Consider the following 16,719-nt stretch of genomic DNA (forward strand, 5'->3'; position numbering starts at 1 on the left):
ATGTAAAATGGTGATTCGCGTAACTGTCTTAAATTCATTTACAACAATTAAGCTACAAGTTTCACTTTTATCAAGATATTGTAACTGGAACTGGGCTTTGGAACACTTTCAATATGAATTCTGCATTATTTTCATAATCATCTAAAAGAGACAAGATCATGTTCATATAATGATACATGTATTAGCTTATTTGCTTAAATGCACGAACGGGAGAATCATCACAGAAAAAACTATTTCAAGAAAGCGATATTTATTGTGGATTGTTTACACTGTTTTATGAGTTGATTGTTAAGCATAATTTTCACCAAAGTACAAGGCGCATAAATCGCAATATTTTAAAACAAATCATGGCCCTTGACTATCAGGATTGCAACACATTACATCACAATCGTCTTCACTTGATTCCTCTTCAATCAATACGTGTGAAGGTGTAATTGTGCTAGAATCATGAGCTCTTTTCATGTGTCTATTTAAATTGTCCGCTATAGAAGAAGCGTGATCACAATGTATGCACTTGTATAGTCGATAGAAATGTTTGCTAATAACATGTTGTTGCCAATAAGAACGAGTGAATGGCTTAAAACAAACGCAACAAATGATATGACGAGAGCCTATTGATAGATCATCCTTGATCAAGGGTAAAATTTTATCGACACAATTCGCAATCCGTTGTATATGTGAATAATATTGCAGTACACAAGTCCAGCTGTAGTCGACTTCACTTTTTCGAGCCCATCTTTTGCTTTTTTCCTTCATCAGTATCCGCCGTTTTTTCATTTCAAATTCTAGTTGTTTGAAGCACGACTTTGATGTTGACATCTTGGCACATCTTTTATTACTTTTGGCTGCTGTTGCTGGTTCTGCTGAGGAATCTGAATCTGTGATTTTAAGGTCCGTCGCAATTCCATCACAATTCATCGATGCTTCCATGAGCTTGAGTATACAACTAAACAAAAAACTTTAAAATAGAAATGAGTTAAACCATAAAATTTGTATTCAATACCAAAGCCACCAATTTAATTGTGTTTCGAATTGTTCTCTCAAGGAAAATCTCTGCTTCAAACGGATTTTAATTTAAAACAAATCGGCAATATTAACATCTTAGTTCGGCTGATAGAGTAAAATTTATCTTAATTATCTGATAATTTATTGAGTAAACAATTGTAAACAACTTTCTCATCGAGCAAATATCAATATTAATGCAAATAACACTTTGAATCATCAAACTGCGGCTTCTTCTCATTTTGATTACCAATATTTTGTTGGTCATTGATAAATTAACAATCAAGATTTAAATTCAACATTCGATTCTGTTTATAAACTGCACATGAGGAGCATATCAAGAATAAGATCATCATCGTGTCAATTAATTCACAAGTGCAGGTATCAATAAACCGTAATGATACAGTAATGTCATGAATTGTGAGTGATGTGATGAACTACAATATTGTACAATTTATAAAGCTTCAGAAATGAGCTTTTATTCATGAGGGTTCCCAACATAATTTGCATCCTCCATTTGATTATTATTATCATCTAAATAGATCATAGGAACAACTTCCATGGGATTGACTGGTCTTTCATGGCCCTTGACCATGTCATAATGCATTGATTGCTTATCAGATGATTCCACTTTTAACTTTTCTTGAATAGAATTTTCATTCTTTTCATTCATGGCTGTATATTGAACACACTTTTCGTCATTGTCTGAGCCCCGCATAGCTAAATAGCTCATTTCTTGTCCTCCATAGTAACCAGGCATCGTGGTTTTACTAACCAACGTTTCGAGTTCAGTATAATAATCACGAATGGACTCGTCGATCAGTTCACCCAATCTGTTGACCAATTGTTTAAAATTGGGTCGTTCAATTGGAATGGATAGCCAACAATCTGTCATTATCTTATAAATGATTTGTGGACATTTGTCTGGTCTCTCCATTCGATATCCTTTAACCAACTTGAGATAGAAGTGTTGATCCGCAGGTAAACCTGGATAAGGTGATTTGCCCAAAGTGAATATTTCCCAAAGTAGAACCCCAAATGACCAGACATCAGATTGAGTTGTGTAGAGACGATCACCAATTGACTCAATTGCCATCCATTTTATGGGCAATGGAGTGTCGACCTTCTTGATGTAATTGTAATCCTTCTGAATGTCTTTCGCCAAACCAAAGTCACATATTTTAACGACTCCTTTATCGGCCACAAGAACATTTCGAGCAGCTAAGTCACGATGAATCAACTGTGTTAACAAAAACAAGTGTATTAATAATTAAAAAAAACAATAATTAAAGAAATTACTTTTTTCTGTTGTAAATATTCCATTCCTCTGGCTACTTGAAAAGCAATCGCAATCAAAAAACTTGTACTGATTTGCAAAGAAGCACTCGAATCTGCCTCATCAGATGTGACACTCGTACAGAATCCATCAGCAGAGTTGATACAATCTGCATTACCTGAATCGTTATTGGAATAATAATTGGAACTACTTGTTGCAGTTGAATTTTCCATCGAAGTGTAGGTTCCTGTTGGATTGAATGGATAATATTTTTGACTATATTGTTGCATTTTTGGATCATACAAGCCAGAGACTGGATCAACTTGATTAATGAAAAAATTGCGCCGTTCCCTCAAATAGTCTCTTAAGTTGCCATAAGGACAGTACTCGACGATTATCATTAGTTTACTGTGCTCATGGCATTTAGTTACAGCTCCAAGGCAGTTGACGATATTCAGATTTCGACCCATGTGAATGAGTATTTTAAGCTCAGCTATAAGTGCTTTAACCTGCAAATAATCAGCATCTGGTTTCAACATTTTAACAGCAACAAGACTATTTCTTCCAGTTTCACTGAGGCCGATTGCTTGAGCTAGAACAACTCGACCAAAAGCGCCTTCACCAAGAGTTCGTTTTATTTTCAGTCGATCAGGTGGAAACTCCCATCGAGAATCATAAGACAACAAGTCAACCTGTTCATCTAAAGGTACATCAGGGTTGTATGAATTGATTGATGAAGGACTCAGAAGGTCTGCAGTCAAGTATTTAGTGCGCTTTCGATGTCGGGCTACAACCAAGGAAACTATAAAAATGCAAGTGCAACTCACAAGAACAGTAATGACGAATAAAATGATGACGACTTTAAGAGCATTACTCAAACTACCAACCACTTCCAGGAATATTTGTCGTCGAATCGTTCCTCCTTTGTTCGATATCCTACATTCATATTTACCTTTATCAGATACATTCAAGTTCTGGATAACTAAATGTGAACTGTCATCGACTGTATGAATATTTAGTCTATCGTTCTGCTCTATCACTTGATCATCTTTTAACCATTCAATTGTAGGCTTAGGCTTTCCGATGGCGGCACAAAATAGCTCGAACATCGATGATTGGGCGAATTTGACTAAAGTTTTGTTCATGTTTGAGCTCATTAACTTTGGTGGAATCGCCCAGATTATGGTAATCTTCTTGTTCTTAACGACATAAGATACTGAATCGCTCAACTTCAAAGAAGAGTTTGTATCTTTTGTAGATGATTCTTCGCTTTTCGCATCGACTTTCAATGTTGCATTGCAATAGTAAGTTCCAGCTGAATACTTATCGATTTTCATCAAAGTCAATGTACTCACTAAATTTTCACCCTGATTGTTGAGATTGTGGATCATTATTCGAGATGTATTCGGCAATTTATGAGGCAGTGTATGACATTTACTTTGGTACCAATCGAGTTTAGAATAATTCAGTGGCGAAGCTTCACACCTAAATAATAAATCATCTCCTACAATGTATTCAGTTGCATTGACTCTCAAGTGAATCTCTTCTGAATCAGAATTAGTTATCATGAAATACCTATCAGCGTGTTTGGATCCATGGCTATTGGAGGCTTCGCATCTATAGATACCGTCATGAGAGGCATTCTTTATGTTTAAAACCGATCGAAATTGATAAAAGTTTATGATTGACTCTTCGCCTCTTCTGGGTAAAAACCATTGATTAGTTTCCCAATCGGATTCATTATTGAAACGGTCATTGAATCGATTGGCTATTATGCGATTCGAGTTAGTCACTCGATTACAAGATGTGCGTTTACAAGGAAAGAAAGACCAAGAAATATTCAAAGGCTGATTGGCGATTGCATAGCAGTTAAGTGAATGCGAAGAGCCTTTAGAGAAGAAGCGTTGTGATCCAATGATCTCAACATGGGTTTGCTGTTCAGTTGATACTGATTTATTCATTAATGATTTGCTCGTGTTTTGTTGAGCAATGCTGAGTGTAGGTAAGGCCAGTGGCTTGGACTGATTGCTTCCGTTGCCAGTCTCTATCATCAGCCCTTCTTTGAACCAGTCTGTTCAGAAACAGATTAACAACAAGAAGAACGAGAATTCCTCATATTACAACGTACTAAAGTTCCAGGTAATCAATATTTAACTACATGAGTTTGGCCATATTAGATCATTCATAATGAATTTTTTACTTTTCAACATTTCAGTTAAATGACTAACAATGGAAAATCATTCTCTTTATTGTGGTTAATTCATTATGAATATAATAATTGCTGCTCTTGTTAATAGTTAAACCATGAAACCCTAAGGATATGAGTATTATTTTCATTTTGACGAGCTTCGACTACAGTGTTGATGGCTGTTCGTTTAAAAGTATTTGTTTGTTTTGCAGTGAATAAGATTCGTTTATTGAGATGAAAGCCATTAACGAAGGAAGCTTAGTCATCGCCATTTCAATTATCCTCATAATCATCACCAAGATAGTTTGTTTAACCTTCATAACTGACAATAAAGCATGAGAATAAAGCAAGGATTGCTGAACTTACCATTCATTAGAAAATGAATTGAAGTTTGAATATTTGCATCCTGATAAGAGCAAATGTATCTACCGATCTGATTAGAGGTTACATTGAGTATCGTCAATTTATTTTGAAACTTTGTTTTCTTCTTATCAGTCAGGCATTCATCAGTCATGTTTGTAGATGTTTCCGTAAATATTGAGTTATTCTGAAAAGAAATAAAAACTGAGCAATCTTTTCATATTTGCATTGGTATTTTAATTTTGACTTATAGTTTAACCAACTATAATAGTAACTCACCAAAGTATTTGCTGTATAGTTCCATGTTAATGGTTCATTTCCACTGCAGCATAAGTAGATAGCACTTCCAAATGGTATTATTGGTGAGTAAGATTCTGATTCATTCGTTTTGAATGAAATATTGAATAAACCAGAGGACTTTATGTGGATGTTTGGAGGCTCTGAAGAAATTGAAAGATGTGAGTTAACCAAGACTGAACAGCAAAAAGAAACAAATCCCAGCCAATTTCTGAACATTTTATCTTATGAGAATCGACGTTCAATGTACATCTAATATCATAAGAAATCGAAATATAGTTATTCGATTATTATTAACAGAAACATGATGATTACTTGCACCATTATTTTCATATTGTTTCAGTGTTGTTGTGATAAGTTAAAGAGACGAGGAAAAGGAAATCCTTTTCAGTAAATAGATTAGTATTGAATAGACAAAATCATTAGTCGAAATGCCCTTGAATATTCCTACTTGTGATAGCTCATTCCGGAGATTCTCAGTAATTTGTGGATAATTTTGTTTCTATCTGATTCTAAGTTTATAGGAAAAACTTGATATCCGTCAAAAGATTTATAGGAATCATCTAATCAGAATAATCTGAGCAATAAAAATTACTCATTAGTAAAGCATAGTTAATTTAATGATTGGTTCGATGAAAACGTTAGGTCAACGGGCAAAAGAGAAATTATTACCTAAAGTAATAGATGAGTTAAATCATATCATATAAAACCTTTCAATACATATATACAAATTGTCGATAGACAGCATGTATATCGACAATTTGATAAAGCTTCATGGTTTCTCAATCATTCAAGAAATCGCAAGTTTTTGCATTAAATAACGTTAGTTTTATTTCGATGAAACGATTCGACCTTTTAATATGAAACATGAGAATGCAATTCATTGCCAGTTAGATGGACAAATGAACAAGACAGCGACAATATGAAAGGAAGCGATAAAGGAAGTTAAGCAATTCCAAATGTTACTGTACAGTTCGTAAATAACTTAGTTGATTGTTTTTAAGGTGCATCGAGCAATATGATTTCAATCAAATAGTATATAGGTTAATATGAATTTTCAACTTAATTTGTTTGATTTTTAAAGTCACAATTATTCATAAAATTAGTAAAAATTTTATTGATTATCGCATAAAAGGTATAAAAAGCTGGTCAACTCGTCTTTTTGCATAAGATGAATATTTATCATGTTAAGCAACCAGTTTTTTTGTCCACATGCACCTGTGAAATCGTCCATGTCTGTAAAGAAAAAAATGAAAAACCTTGACAATCAAAGTGCACTCAATTCGAATCCATAATCATCTCATCGGATTAGACAAAAGTATCAGTGAAGGGCTTCATTTCAATAGAGATGAAACGCATGCTGCTAACCCAATAAATAAATGAAATGACAACTAACCTATTGACCAAATCATGGCTCCACCGTAACCTTCATTTTTGATGAACTCCATTTTAGCCGCTAAGCTCTCATCATCTTCATAGCCAACCCATTGATCTTTGTGAAACGCGTAAGGAGCCTTACCTTGAGCATCCCATTTTCTGGTCCATTTTGCCGACTCAATCTGAGTACAAATCTGTGAATCAAAAGGCAATTTATAATGAATAAATGATTTTTGCTGAAAGTTAATGAATTCTTATTTATCAGTTCACGGTTTAATTTCACTTGCATATTTTTCATGTGCCTTGCAATTTGCCATATTTGAAATTGATTGAGTAAAAACATGAACCGATAAGAAGTTTATTAGTTTGTCTCAGACAAAAATTAATTCTTCACTTTGAGACCTTTTGAGATGCAAATTATTATTATTTTGATATTATTTAACATACTTCGTAATAAGTCAAGAATCCGGGCTCATGTGAATAGTTACCAGCTACTCCTAATCCTGGTTGTGTTATCGGTGACTTTTGCGTGTTCTTTTTGGGATTCTTCAGAGTAAAGCTTTTCCCAAAGAAAGGAACACCAACAATCAGCTTATTCTTAGGAGCTCCTGCATCAACCCACATTTTGAGTCCGTCTCTCTATCATGAAAGGCAAATAAATCATCAAATATTATGAGGTGAGACAACGAATTGTTTTACTGCCAGCTTCATGAGAAACTTACTACATTCAAAGTCATTTCATCGAAAGTATCAAAAGATCTCGGATACAATGGACTGTGAATATCGGCAAAACCAGTCCAGTTCGTCCTCAGATGAAAAGCCTTAACATGAATTTGGTCTAAATGTCTGATGATTGCATGATGATTAAGGAAATTTAAAAAGGTATTAAACTAATCGCTTTCATTACAAACTAAATTCAGGTTCCACTGTATTGTAGTAATCATTACCTCGATATTTCACCAACATCATAGCCACTTTTAACGTAACTTTCAACGATCGGAACGATTGCAGATAAGATGTAATTTCGTTTGACGAATTCTTCTTTCAGTTCCTATTAACCAATACAGATTAAATGAAGAAATATTCGTTGAAATCTCGAAGTGAGAAGGAGCAATGAACTGACCTTCAACAAGTGAGAAAAGTTTGTGACATCAGATAGCTCTCCACCTCTCCATGGCACTCCTGGATATTTCCAGTCCAAATCTAGTCCATCCAATTTGTATTGGCTTAGAAATGACATGACAGAAGAAATGAACTTTTGTCTTGATTCTTTTTCACTTATCATAAGTGAGTATTTAGCTCCGTTCTCAAGCCAACCTCCGACAGAGACCATAATTTTAAGGTTAGGCCACTTCGCTCGTAAATCAGCAAATTTTTCAAATCCTTGAAAGTAAACAATTTACATTGTTATTTGTCAAACGGAATTTGTAAGTCACTTACTTCGATTCAAACTATGTGATTCAGAACTCGATTTGTTCTGGCACGTCATATCATCAGAGGCACATTCATTGTAGTCAAAGTACTTATCTGGGAATTTAATTTCATTTGTTTTTTCATCCAAACCAAGATAAGCGTATACCAAATGGGTACATAAATCACCAGGAACATCGTCAATTTCATAATTCATCGGATGTGTTCGATAGATAACACACAATTTTATTGGAGACTTCGGCTGCATCTTGCACCATTGATCCTTAAAATGTACAAACAGAACAAATTAATATTCATCTAAATTATTACTTGCATTAATCGTACCCAAAATGATGAAAATGGAAAGTTTTGCTAACCTAACCGCCGCCATTTGAACTCTTCTGGCAAACATTAATTACTTTGAATATATGGTTCAGGTCTAAATATGTTGGTTTATCTGATCGATTGCTTTTTTTGAAACGATATCCTGTTCTTTGTGCCCTGAATTGTAATGATGAACCCAATGAGTACATATCCTGATGAATACATCCTTTTTGATCCCCTGAATACTGCATCCATTCATTTTTCGACTGATCAAGTAAAAATTAATAAATAATAAAAGTAATAAAAAATTCTATTCTCTTTCAATGAAAGTTGAATAAAAAGTTCGATTTCTTCACAATTCTACAACATTCAAATCAAATAGGAAATTAAAGTCTTGCTTTTGGATAATAACGGTTGATATGAAATACATGGGCACACGTCCAACACTTTGAACACCTTTCTCAACTCATGAGCTCTGAAACTATAGAAGCAGATTGGACTATTACGATTCATTGGAAACAAAAATTTCCTTTGATGAGTGGCTCAAACACATAGATACGAACATCATTCAATTTAATTCATAATAGTGTAAAATATGAAAGGTGGAGCTGATTCAACGCAAGAATAAATTTCTGTGTATTTTATACTGTAATATACTGAATCTCTTAGGCTCATGATATTCCTGTAGTAGTCCATTCTTACCTCGAGATAACTCAATGAAAATAATGAAGAAACTGGCCTACTTGAGCTTCTGTGCCTTTGCAGGACTATTGCTTGTCTTTGTCCTTATAATTTGTGCCTTTGTTTATTTCATTTCTGACAAAGAAGCAGATATTAAGTTGAACTCTCAAGTTTCTGGTAAAATAGTGTGCTACTTTGGTACTTGGTCAACTTATCGCCCATCTCCGTGGACTTATACAATTGACAACATTCCAGGTAATTTGTGTACTCATTTGATCTATACGTTTGTAGGTTTCAACGAAACATTTCAACTCAAGTATTTAGACAATCAATTTGATATTGTTAGAGGTAAGTTGCGCTTGATTTGACTTTTGCTATTTACAGAGTCTATTAGTTACTTAAATTTCAATTCTGTTTCAGAGGGTTTCAAGAAGTTTGTCGCCCTCAGAGCCAAATGGCCACGACTAAAGTTCATTATAGCTGTGGGTGGTTGGAGTGTTGGAGGCGCATTGTTTTCTAATATGGTCAAAGATCGAGAATCACGAAAATCATTCATTACATCTGTTGCCACTTTTCTGACTCGATATAAGTTCGATGGATTGGATTTAGACTGGCAATATCCAGGGTCAACAGAGCATCAAGGAAATTATCAAGACAAAGAAAATTTTGCAAAACTAATCAAGGTTAGATCTATTCGCCCAGCGAATAGGTATTTTTCAATGCAAACTTGTTACCTTTTCCTACAAGATTCACAAATTCAGTTAACTTGATCGACTGAGCTTGTTCATTGCATGATATGAAAAGTCAATATTATGCTTGTCAAACATTCAACTGAAAAAAGTATCTTAAGCAATTTTTCGTGACGAAAGGAATAAGTGCCAATGAAAATCATTTTACACTTTTGATTATTCCATTGCAGGAACTACGAACTGAGTTTGATAAACATAATTATATTTTGTCATCGACTGTACCAATAACCTCATCTCGAATACAAGATGGTTATAAAATCACAGAATTGGCGAGGTAAGCACACAATTGTTGAAATTGATCAACTTGAATCGAATCATAATACAAACTCATCTCCAATTTCAGGGATCTTGATCATTTTCATGTCCTTACTTACAATTTGAGGGGAGTTCGTTCACCTTTAGTCGATGTGCACAGTCCGCTGTTTCCAAGATCAACTGATGGAGAAGAAGTTTTTGGATTGAATGTTGTAAGTTTCATTACACCATTTTCTTCATTTCTCGCATAATAACGTTCAGTTATTAAATCGCCAAATCTATCAACAAAAATGAACTAATCGAGTTGATTAACATAGAGGGATGGTCTTCAATATTGGGCTTCATTAGGTGTTCCAAAGTACAAATTAGTTGTTGGAATTCCTTTCTTTGGTAAAACTTTCACATTGGAATGCGAAGAAAACAATGGAATCAAAGCTCCGATTAATAAAACCTATCACACGGGAAGACCAGGTGAATTTACACGGGAAGCTGGTATACTTGCTTATTATGAGGTCTGTAGCACTTAGTCTAGTTCAACAATAATCTGTACAATTTTGCTGATCGCCCATCCTTGATTCAGATTTGTCCAGGACTTTTATTGAACAAATGGACTCGAGAATGGGATGACGAAACTAAAGTTCCTTATGCATATTATAAAGATCAATGGGTTGGGTATGAAGATGAAGAGAGTATAAGGTTCAAGATGGAGTTCATCAGAAAAGAAGGTTATGGTGGAGCCATGATTTGGACTTTGGGTTTGTATTCATGATAGTTGATTCATTTTAAATGAATACCTTTAACTCTTTACCTTCTTTTCAATACTAGATCTTGATGACTTCAGAGGTGAATGTGGGGAAAATAACATCTTACTTCGGACTATTCATAAACATCTACGAGTAAATACGCTCAAGTTTTTCACTTGATCATTTTGTATTCCATTCTGCTAATCAATCGATGAATAAAATTATCGACATCAGTTTTTTAAACGACAGCTTGACGATAAAGATCGATTTCAATCATATTGATTCTTTTAACTCTCTGCCCCATGCTCAACACCTAATGTAACATCAAAGTAAATCGAGAGTAATTTGAGTGAACCAGCAGCCAGATTCAGCTAAGTAATCATGAAAAGTAATTTAAAGTAAGATTATTAATGAACCAGATCGAGTGTGGAGTTTATCCAATTTCATTATAATTTTTAATCTGTTTTGTTTTAGTGACAAAGCCTGTGAATTATTCATTTCCAAATCGATATCGACTTCATGACTCACAATGCTTTTTTATCTTCTTGATTCACATAAAAATAATAAGCTACTCTGACTGATCAATTGAAAGATCAGTTGATCAATATCTTGAACCGTCAATCAGCATAAACCGGCCTAACAGAATCAGATAAAACAAAAAAGTGATTGCTGTTTGGATAAAATTTGATGCTTGAATCTAAAGTGAAAATGCATTCCCTGTTTAGGGACGGACTTTAATCCAAAAGACTTGCCTATTTTTGTGCCTTGTCTCGAATGGTTCTCAAACACTCAGTAATTAACAATAGTTAACTTGAAATGAGCAAATCTAAATTATTAACAAATTTGTTTAAAGCGAAACTTATAACTTTATTTGCTAAAGCTGTGATCATTCGAGCAACATTGAAATTGAATCATTTTTTGTTCCAAGGTATTGTTTTTTATTACGTTTTGTTAGCATATTACTTACCCATGTTACTGTGCCATCCTCATATCAATAGGATAAACGAAGCTTATAACTTCCAGCCTTGAGAGATTTACCAGAAATACGAGACAGAACTGAAAATCGTAAAGGCTATCTAGTAATTCTGGTAAAACTCTTGAGGCTGGAAATCGCCAAAACCATTGGATCACCAGAATCGTCGAATCCAGGAATCCATTGCAAAGTTTAAAAAGGCATAAGTTTCTGTTGCACTTACTTTTTCGATCCTTATTGAGATTAATCTGTAAAAATAAAAAATTCAAGAAACATTGACTTTAATATAACAAGACAACAACAATCTCAGCATTTTGACTCATTACTGTTTCTTTCAAACAATGAAGTAATAAAATAAAGCGAAAGTATTTGGTAAATGATATTTGTTTTGAACAGAATAGTTCAACTTACATGCAACTTAAAAACTCAAAGCTGAAGAGTTTTTGTTTTCAAGTTTGGCAATATTACAGTCTCTAGACAGAATAGGAAGTAAACGGCCGAGATAACAAGGATTGAATGGACTAAGAGTTGCTCGAGTCAGAGCCATTTTATTGAGCAAGGTTTTGCCTACAGGATGAAAAAGGCTCGTGCCTTGAGGAAGCGTTAGTCACCCTGAAACTAATGCGATAACAAAAAGGAAACGGATTGGTTGGTTAGGTTAACTTAGAATTTGGCAGATTTCATTCCTATAAACATTCATCCGTTGAAATGCTTTATATAGATAGTCCAGTGTTTGATTTGTAGTTTAGAAGCTCATTTTTCATTTCAACCAATAAATAGCTGAGCATAAAATGTAATTTACTCTTCTCAAGATACTCTTTATTCGGCTGTGATTACTGAATAATCAGTTACAATAAATTTCACTGATTTTCCTTGTGAATATTTTCTTTAAAGTGGCCATATTTTCAGTGAGTCTGTCACTGTGAGATTTGAAATTGAAATGCATTCTCACAACGTCAGACTCTCTGCAAATTGGATCGCATATCTTTCAATACAATTCACTGTATTTATCCAGGATGAATAATAATTGTCCATCTACCAAGAATATTTATTAAGCCAAAATAAATTAATAATGCAAGTCAATTTTTCATTGGCTAATTGAACAATAATGAAATGTTTGATCTAATCTTGCAATAGGGAAGATTCACGATTGATCTGTGATTTTATTTTCCTCAGCATCTTGCCATGGATAAATTGGTAGAATTGAGATGAACTAGTTGATTCACCATTAACACTTAAACTAACCAGATTAAACAAACTACTTTTCAATTAAAGATTTTGAATTTACATAAATATCACTTTATACTATGAAAGCTTTAAATTCAGAAAATGTCGATTCTTTCAGTTTGTATGATTTTTTATCAGTTCTCATAATCATGTGTTGGAATTTTACAGAGTTTAAACCATTAAGAAGTATTCGATATTCAATTCATATTCTATTGAACTTTAACCAAAACTCCATTTTTGTTTTTAATGTGAATATTTTGTAACACAATTCTAATGTTATCAGTTATTCTGGTGGTTTCTGAATTCCATGATTTCTCAAACTCTGACTATTCACTATTCCTTTCACTGTTTTATCAATTTACAGCCATATATTACCTGTATGAATTAGAACTGAATATCATGAATGATATCCTATACCGATCCTTAATCTGCAAACTGCGCATTACCATCAGTTATTATCAACTATTTAAGCTCATGTTATTCCATTGTTTGCTCATAACGTGAACTTTTATTGTGCTGTCAATTTGAATTCGCATCAATCATTTCTACGACTATTCAGCTTAAATATCAACAGAAGCAAAAATATGGCAAAATTATTCAGTTTGACTTTCCTTTTTGGAATCATCGTTGTTCTGGCCACAATGAATCTTGGCTACTTTGTATCCGCAGGTAAGATTATTGAAGCTTTTATGAATTTTCATTTTAACCATTAAATCTCTTACTAATAATTACCCATTCCAATTGAATTATTCTCCTCTTATATCTTACTTCAAAGATTGTTGGTGGACTGGCTGTCAAAAAAGTGATTGGGCTGTCGTTGGATGTAAGCAGTATGGACGTGAAGAGAAAGAAACTTCTGATTGTCCCGGTGGAAAGAAATACAAGTGCTGTAACTAATTATTACATGCATTGTGAGTATTCGGAGTTGAATCAATCTTAAGTTCTACTGAATTGATTTGCTGATGCCTAACCGTTTAGAAACCGACCATTCCATTGAATATTAAACACACAAACAATGTTTATCTGAAAATTAAATTCATGAAGTAATCTAAAAACTTCTTGAATCATGAATAAACAGAAACACTAATAAATAAAGATTTGAAAGCAAATTCACATGAATTTTTATTAACTTTATTGCATTTCTTCGTGCAAGGTTCTATACTGGTATTTTGAATGGTGCTATTAGTAATAGTAATGAACATTGTTTAGGGGAATAATATTTCGTTATTTCTTATTGAAAAAAGTTATTAATACATTCGTATATACAAAGTTTCCTTTAGATCGTTATCATGACATAACTTGAAACCTATTTTGCGACAGCGTAACATTTGGAATTGCTTAGCTTCCTTTATCGCTTTATTTCATATTGTCGCTCACGATGCATTTACAAATCAATGATAAATAAAATAAATGTATAAAATGAATAAAATATCAGTGATAAAAATCTGAGATAAATGAAATCGGAAAGATGCGTGCGGGTTGGTTAGAAAAAGTTATTAATGGATGCAATTTGCAATTAAATCCAATCATTCAACATGAGATTTGATTCATCAATTTCATCAACTTTGTCAAATTTCAAGCAGCTCTGTTCCTTTTTGACTTTCCCATCCATAAAAACAAAACTTTAACTAATAACTGTATGCGATGAAAACTTTCGAGTTATGGCGCAGAGAAAAATACTATTAATGATTAAAAACCAGCTATTTGACTGACATGGCCTGTATTCTCTATCAATTGCATTCTTTCGAATCTACTGAAATTTCTTTTTTATCGTTTTGAATTTTGGAATGATTGTTAGAATTTTCTTGATACAGGAAAAATTCCAGATTCAGTAGATAGGATTTATCAAATTGCTAGTAACTAATTGAAAACCAAATAAAAATAAAAAATCCGTGATTTATATTAATTGTAGCTTCGTTGTTATACGCAACCCAAGCAGTGGCTTATCAATGGGTTATAAAGTTGATTCAAATAAAAATCAATAAATCATTATAAACATTAATAGTTATTCAAAAGCATTTATTATCAACTTCAATACACAGATTTATCAACTAATGTATTGAGATATCGTTTATCTCAAAGCGAACATGGTCCGGCACATTTCCAACAACGATTGCAATCAGACTTGCGTCTGCATCTGGCATATTTATAGCTTTGAGAATGGTGTCTTCCAGTGTAACACCATTCATCGGCACCAAACATCCTTCCAAAACCACCGCATTTAGCCCAACAGCGGCCCCGTCGACAACCATATTGATGGCCTTTAACACAGCCAGCAGTATCTTTCATCCTTCCATAAAACTTTTGACCTAAATCGTCAGCACTTTGGATCCATTCAAAAGGATTTATTATAGCTGAAGTATAAGTTATATTCAAGCTGAGGAAGAAAATACAGAAAACAAGAAACAGTTGCATTGTCGATAGTTATGCATGAACTGACAGAATCGACTATACTCAACTACTTATAAGGAAATTTATAAATCGATGTTCATCTATTAGAGTTTTTCGATTTCTTCTATTAAAAACTCCATTATGAAAAAATTGAATTTCCTTTTTGAGATAAGAATCATATGAGTAATCTAAACGGAAACGCGACACAAAATAATAAACTAAGTTCAAATTGACACCCAATTATTTCAATCCTGCCGATCCATCGATGAATTTAAATTGAAGAAATGAATCCATGGTTATTCTGAAAAAATAACACGAATGAATGATTTCTTATGAGGTGCTGAACAAGTTCATCTACCTTTAAGCTAAGAAAGGCACTTCTCATGAGCAGAAAACATAACCGAGAAAAGAATCATTTGAATCAAGAATATGATAAGAAAAAAATACACAGCACGTAAGCTCTGATTCAACTACATCGAAAATAGAAAACCTCATCTCAGAATACATTTCTCTAAGAAATTCATGAAAAAAGAGGTTGGAGAAGAAAGTAGAATCCGTATTCAATAAAATGGAGGGAAGGGGGCAACTTTTTAGTTATCCAAGTTGATGGTTCATTGTTGGAACATAATTTTAAGCATACAAACTTTGTCTTTCAAGTAAAGATTTTGGTGAAAAGTCTTGTATTAATAATGAATGTGAATCAAAATATTTAGAATTGGTTTAATTTTCCAATGACAGATGGCTCTTATCAAGCATTTCCAGGTGTAACACTAATAGTTTTCTCGCCAATATCAAAACTCACATCTGAATGGGATCCATTTGAGTCATCTATCGCTGAGTGCAAAGCTCCAAATGAGTCAGCAGGGTAAAACAGAGTTTAAATAAACTTGTATCATAAGTATTGAACCTCACACCAATACTGATACCAATGGTCTAAATGCTCATTTTACATTGTATTATATTATTGTTTTATTTGAAGGTAACTAATTCGACGAAATTTGATTAGATTACTACAATTCTAAGGCTTCGAAGTTAGAAAGAACCTGAACCACTGATTTATAATTGAAACATGTTAAGTTTCAGGCATCATTCAAGGCAGGTGCTCAATTTTGAAGAGGTCAATATGCTGCTTGCTAGAGCTAATATTGACTAAAATTTCGAATTGTTTTAACCACTCAGTTGATCAGCTAATTAAGAGTCAACTAAACTTGTGAATGCTAATATACAGCTAACCAAAATTAAAATTGTCGCAAATTTTACATTGCAACTAATTTGAAAGTTGAAACTGAAAAAGTGAGCTTTTCAAATTGAATTACCATATGACTTTGGTTTGATTCAAATTCATCCGTTTATTTAACCTCTAAATGGTATTTTAAGGTCATTCTTTGAATGAATCTTAAATACGTAAATGTTCTGTATTATGATCTAAGCTTCACCACAGAATAGAAACTAATTCAATTTTTTTC

General features: G+C 33.4%; 2 protein-coding genes, 1 long non-coding RNA gene and 1 pseudogene across 4 annotated transcripts; 2 read left to right on the top strand and 2 right to left on the bottom strand.

Moving 5' to 3' along the window:
• Positions 1–233: 233 nt before the first annotated feature.
• LOC107365076 (vascular endothelial growth factor receptor 1-like) lies at positions 234–5,420 on the bottom strand. Its single transcript, XM_015932541.3, has 4 exons — positions 5,106–5,420; positions 4,833–5,013; positions 2,302–4,349; positions 234–2,242 (listed from the first exon to the last, which is right to left on the bottom strand). Exons 1-4 carry the CDS (start codon positions 5,340–5,342, stop codon positions 1,481–1,483), a joined length of 3,228 nt encoding a protein of 1,075 aa, XP_015788027.2. The 5' UTR covers positions 5,343–5,420; the 3' UTR covers positions 234–1,480.
• A 797-nt stretch (positions 5,421–6,217) lies between these two features.
• On the bottom strand, positions 6,218–8,747 carry LOC107365077 (endochitinase-like; annotated as a pseudogene). The gene is made up of 9 exons (XR_016200037.1): positions 8,673–8,747; positions 8,293–8,500; positions 7,941–8,193; positions 7,624–7,883; positions 7,448–7,551; positions 7,223–7,346; positions 6,948–7,139; positions 6,520–6,694; positions 6,218–6,359 (listed from the first exon to the last, which is right to left on the bottom strand). The product of XR_016200037.1 is annotated as an endochitinase-like (transcript).
• A 10-nt stretch (positions 8,748–8,757) lies between these two features.
• On the top strand, positions 8,758–10,935 carry LOC107365167 (endochitinase-like). Its single transcript, XM_015932641.3, has 7 exons — positions 8,758–9,263; positions 9,336–9,598; positions 9,835–9,938; positions 10,008–10,131; positions 10,237–10,431; positions 10,500–10,674; positions 10,745–10,935. Exons 1-7 carry the CDS (start codon positions 8,951–8,953, stop codon positions 10,840–10,842), a joined length of 1,272 nt encoding a protein of 423 aa, XP_015788127.1. The 5' UTR covers positions 8,758–8,950; the 3' UTR covers positions 10,843–10,935.
• Positions 10,936–13,368: 2,433 nt separating this feature from the next.
• LOC107365172 (uncharacterized) lies at positions 13,369–13,975 on the top strand. Its single transcript, XR_001569370.3, has 2 exons — positions 13,369–13,531; positions 13,638–13,975. It is a non-coding gene; the product is annotated as an uncharacterized LOC107365172 (long non-coding RNA).
• The last annotated feature ends 2,744 nt before the right edge of the window (positions 13,976–16,719 follow it).

The sequence above is a fragment of the Tetranychus urticae genome, chromosome 3, assembly GCF_039701765.1.
Source record: "Tetranychus urticae isolate SD_2017Ah chromosome 3, NJAU_TeUrti_SD_1.0, whole genome shotgun sequence".
Classification (NCBI taxonomy): Eukaryota; Metazoa; Arthropoda; class Arachnida; order Trombidiformes; family Tetranychidae; genus Tetranychus; species Tetranychus urticae.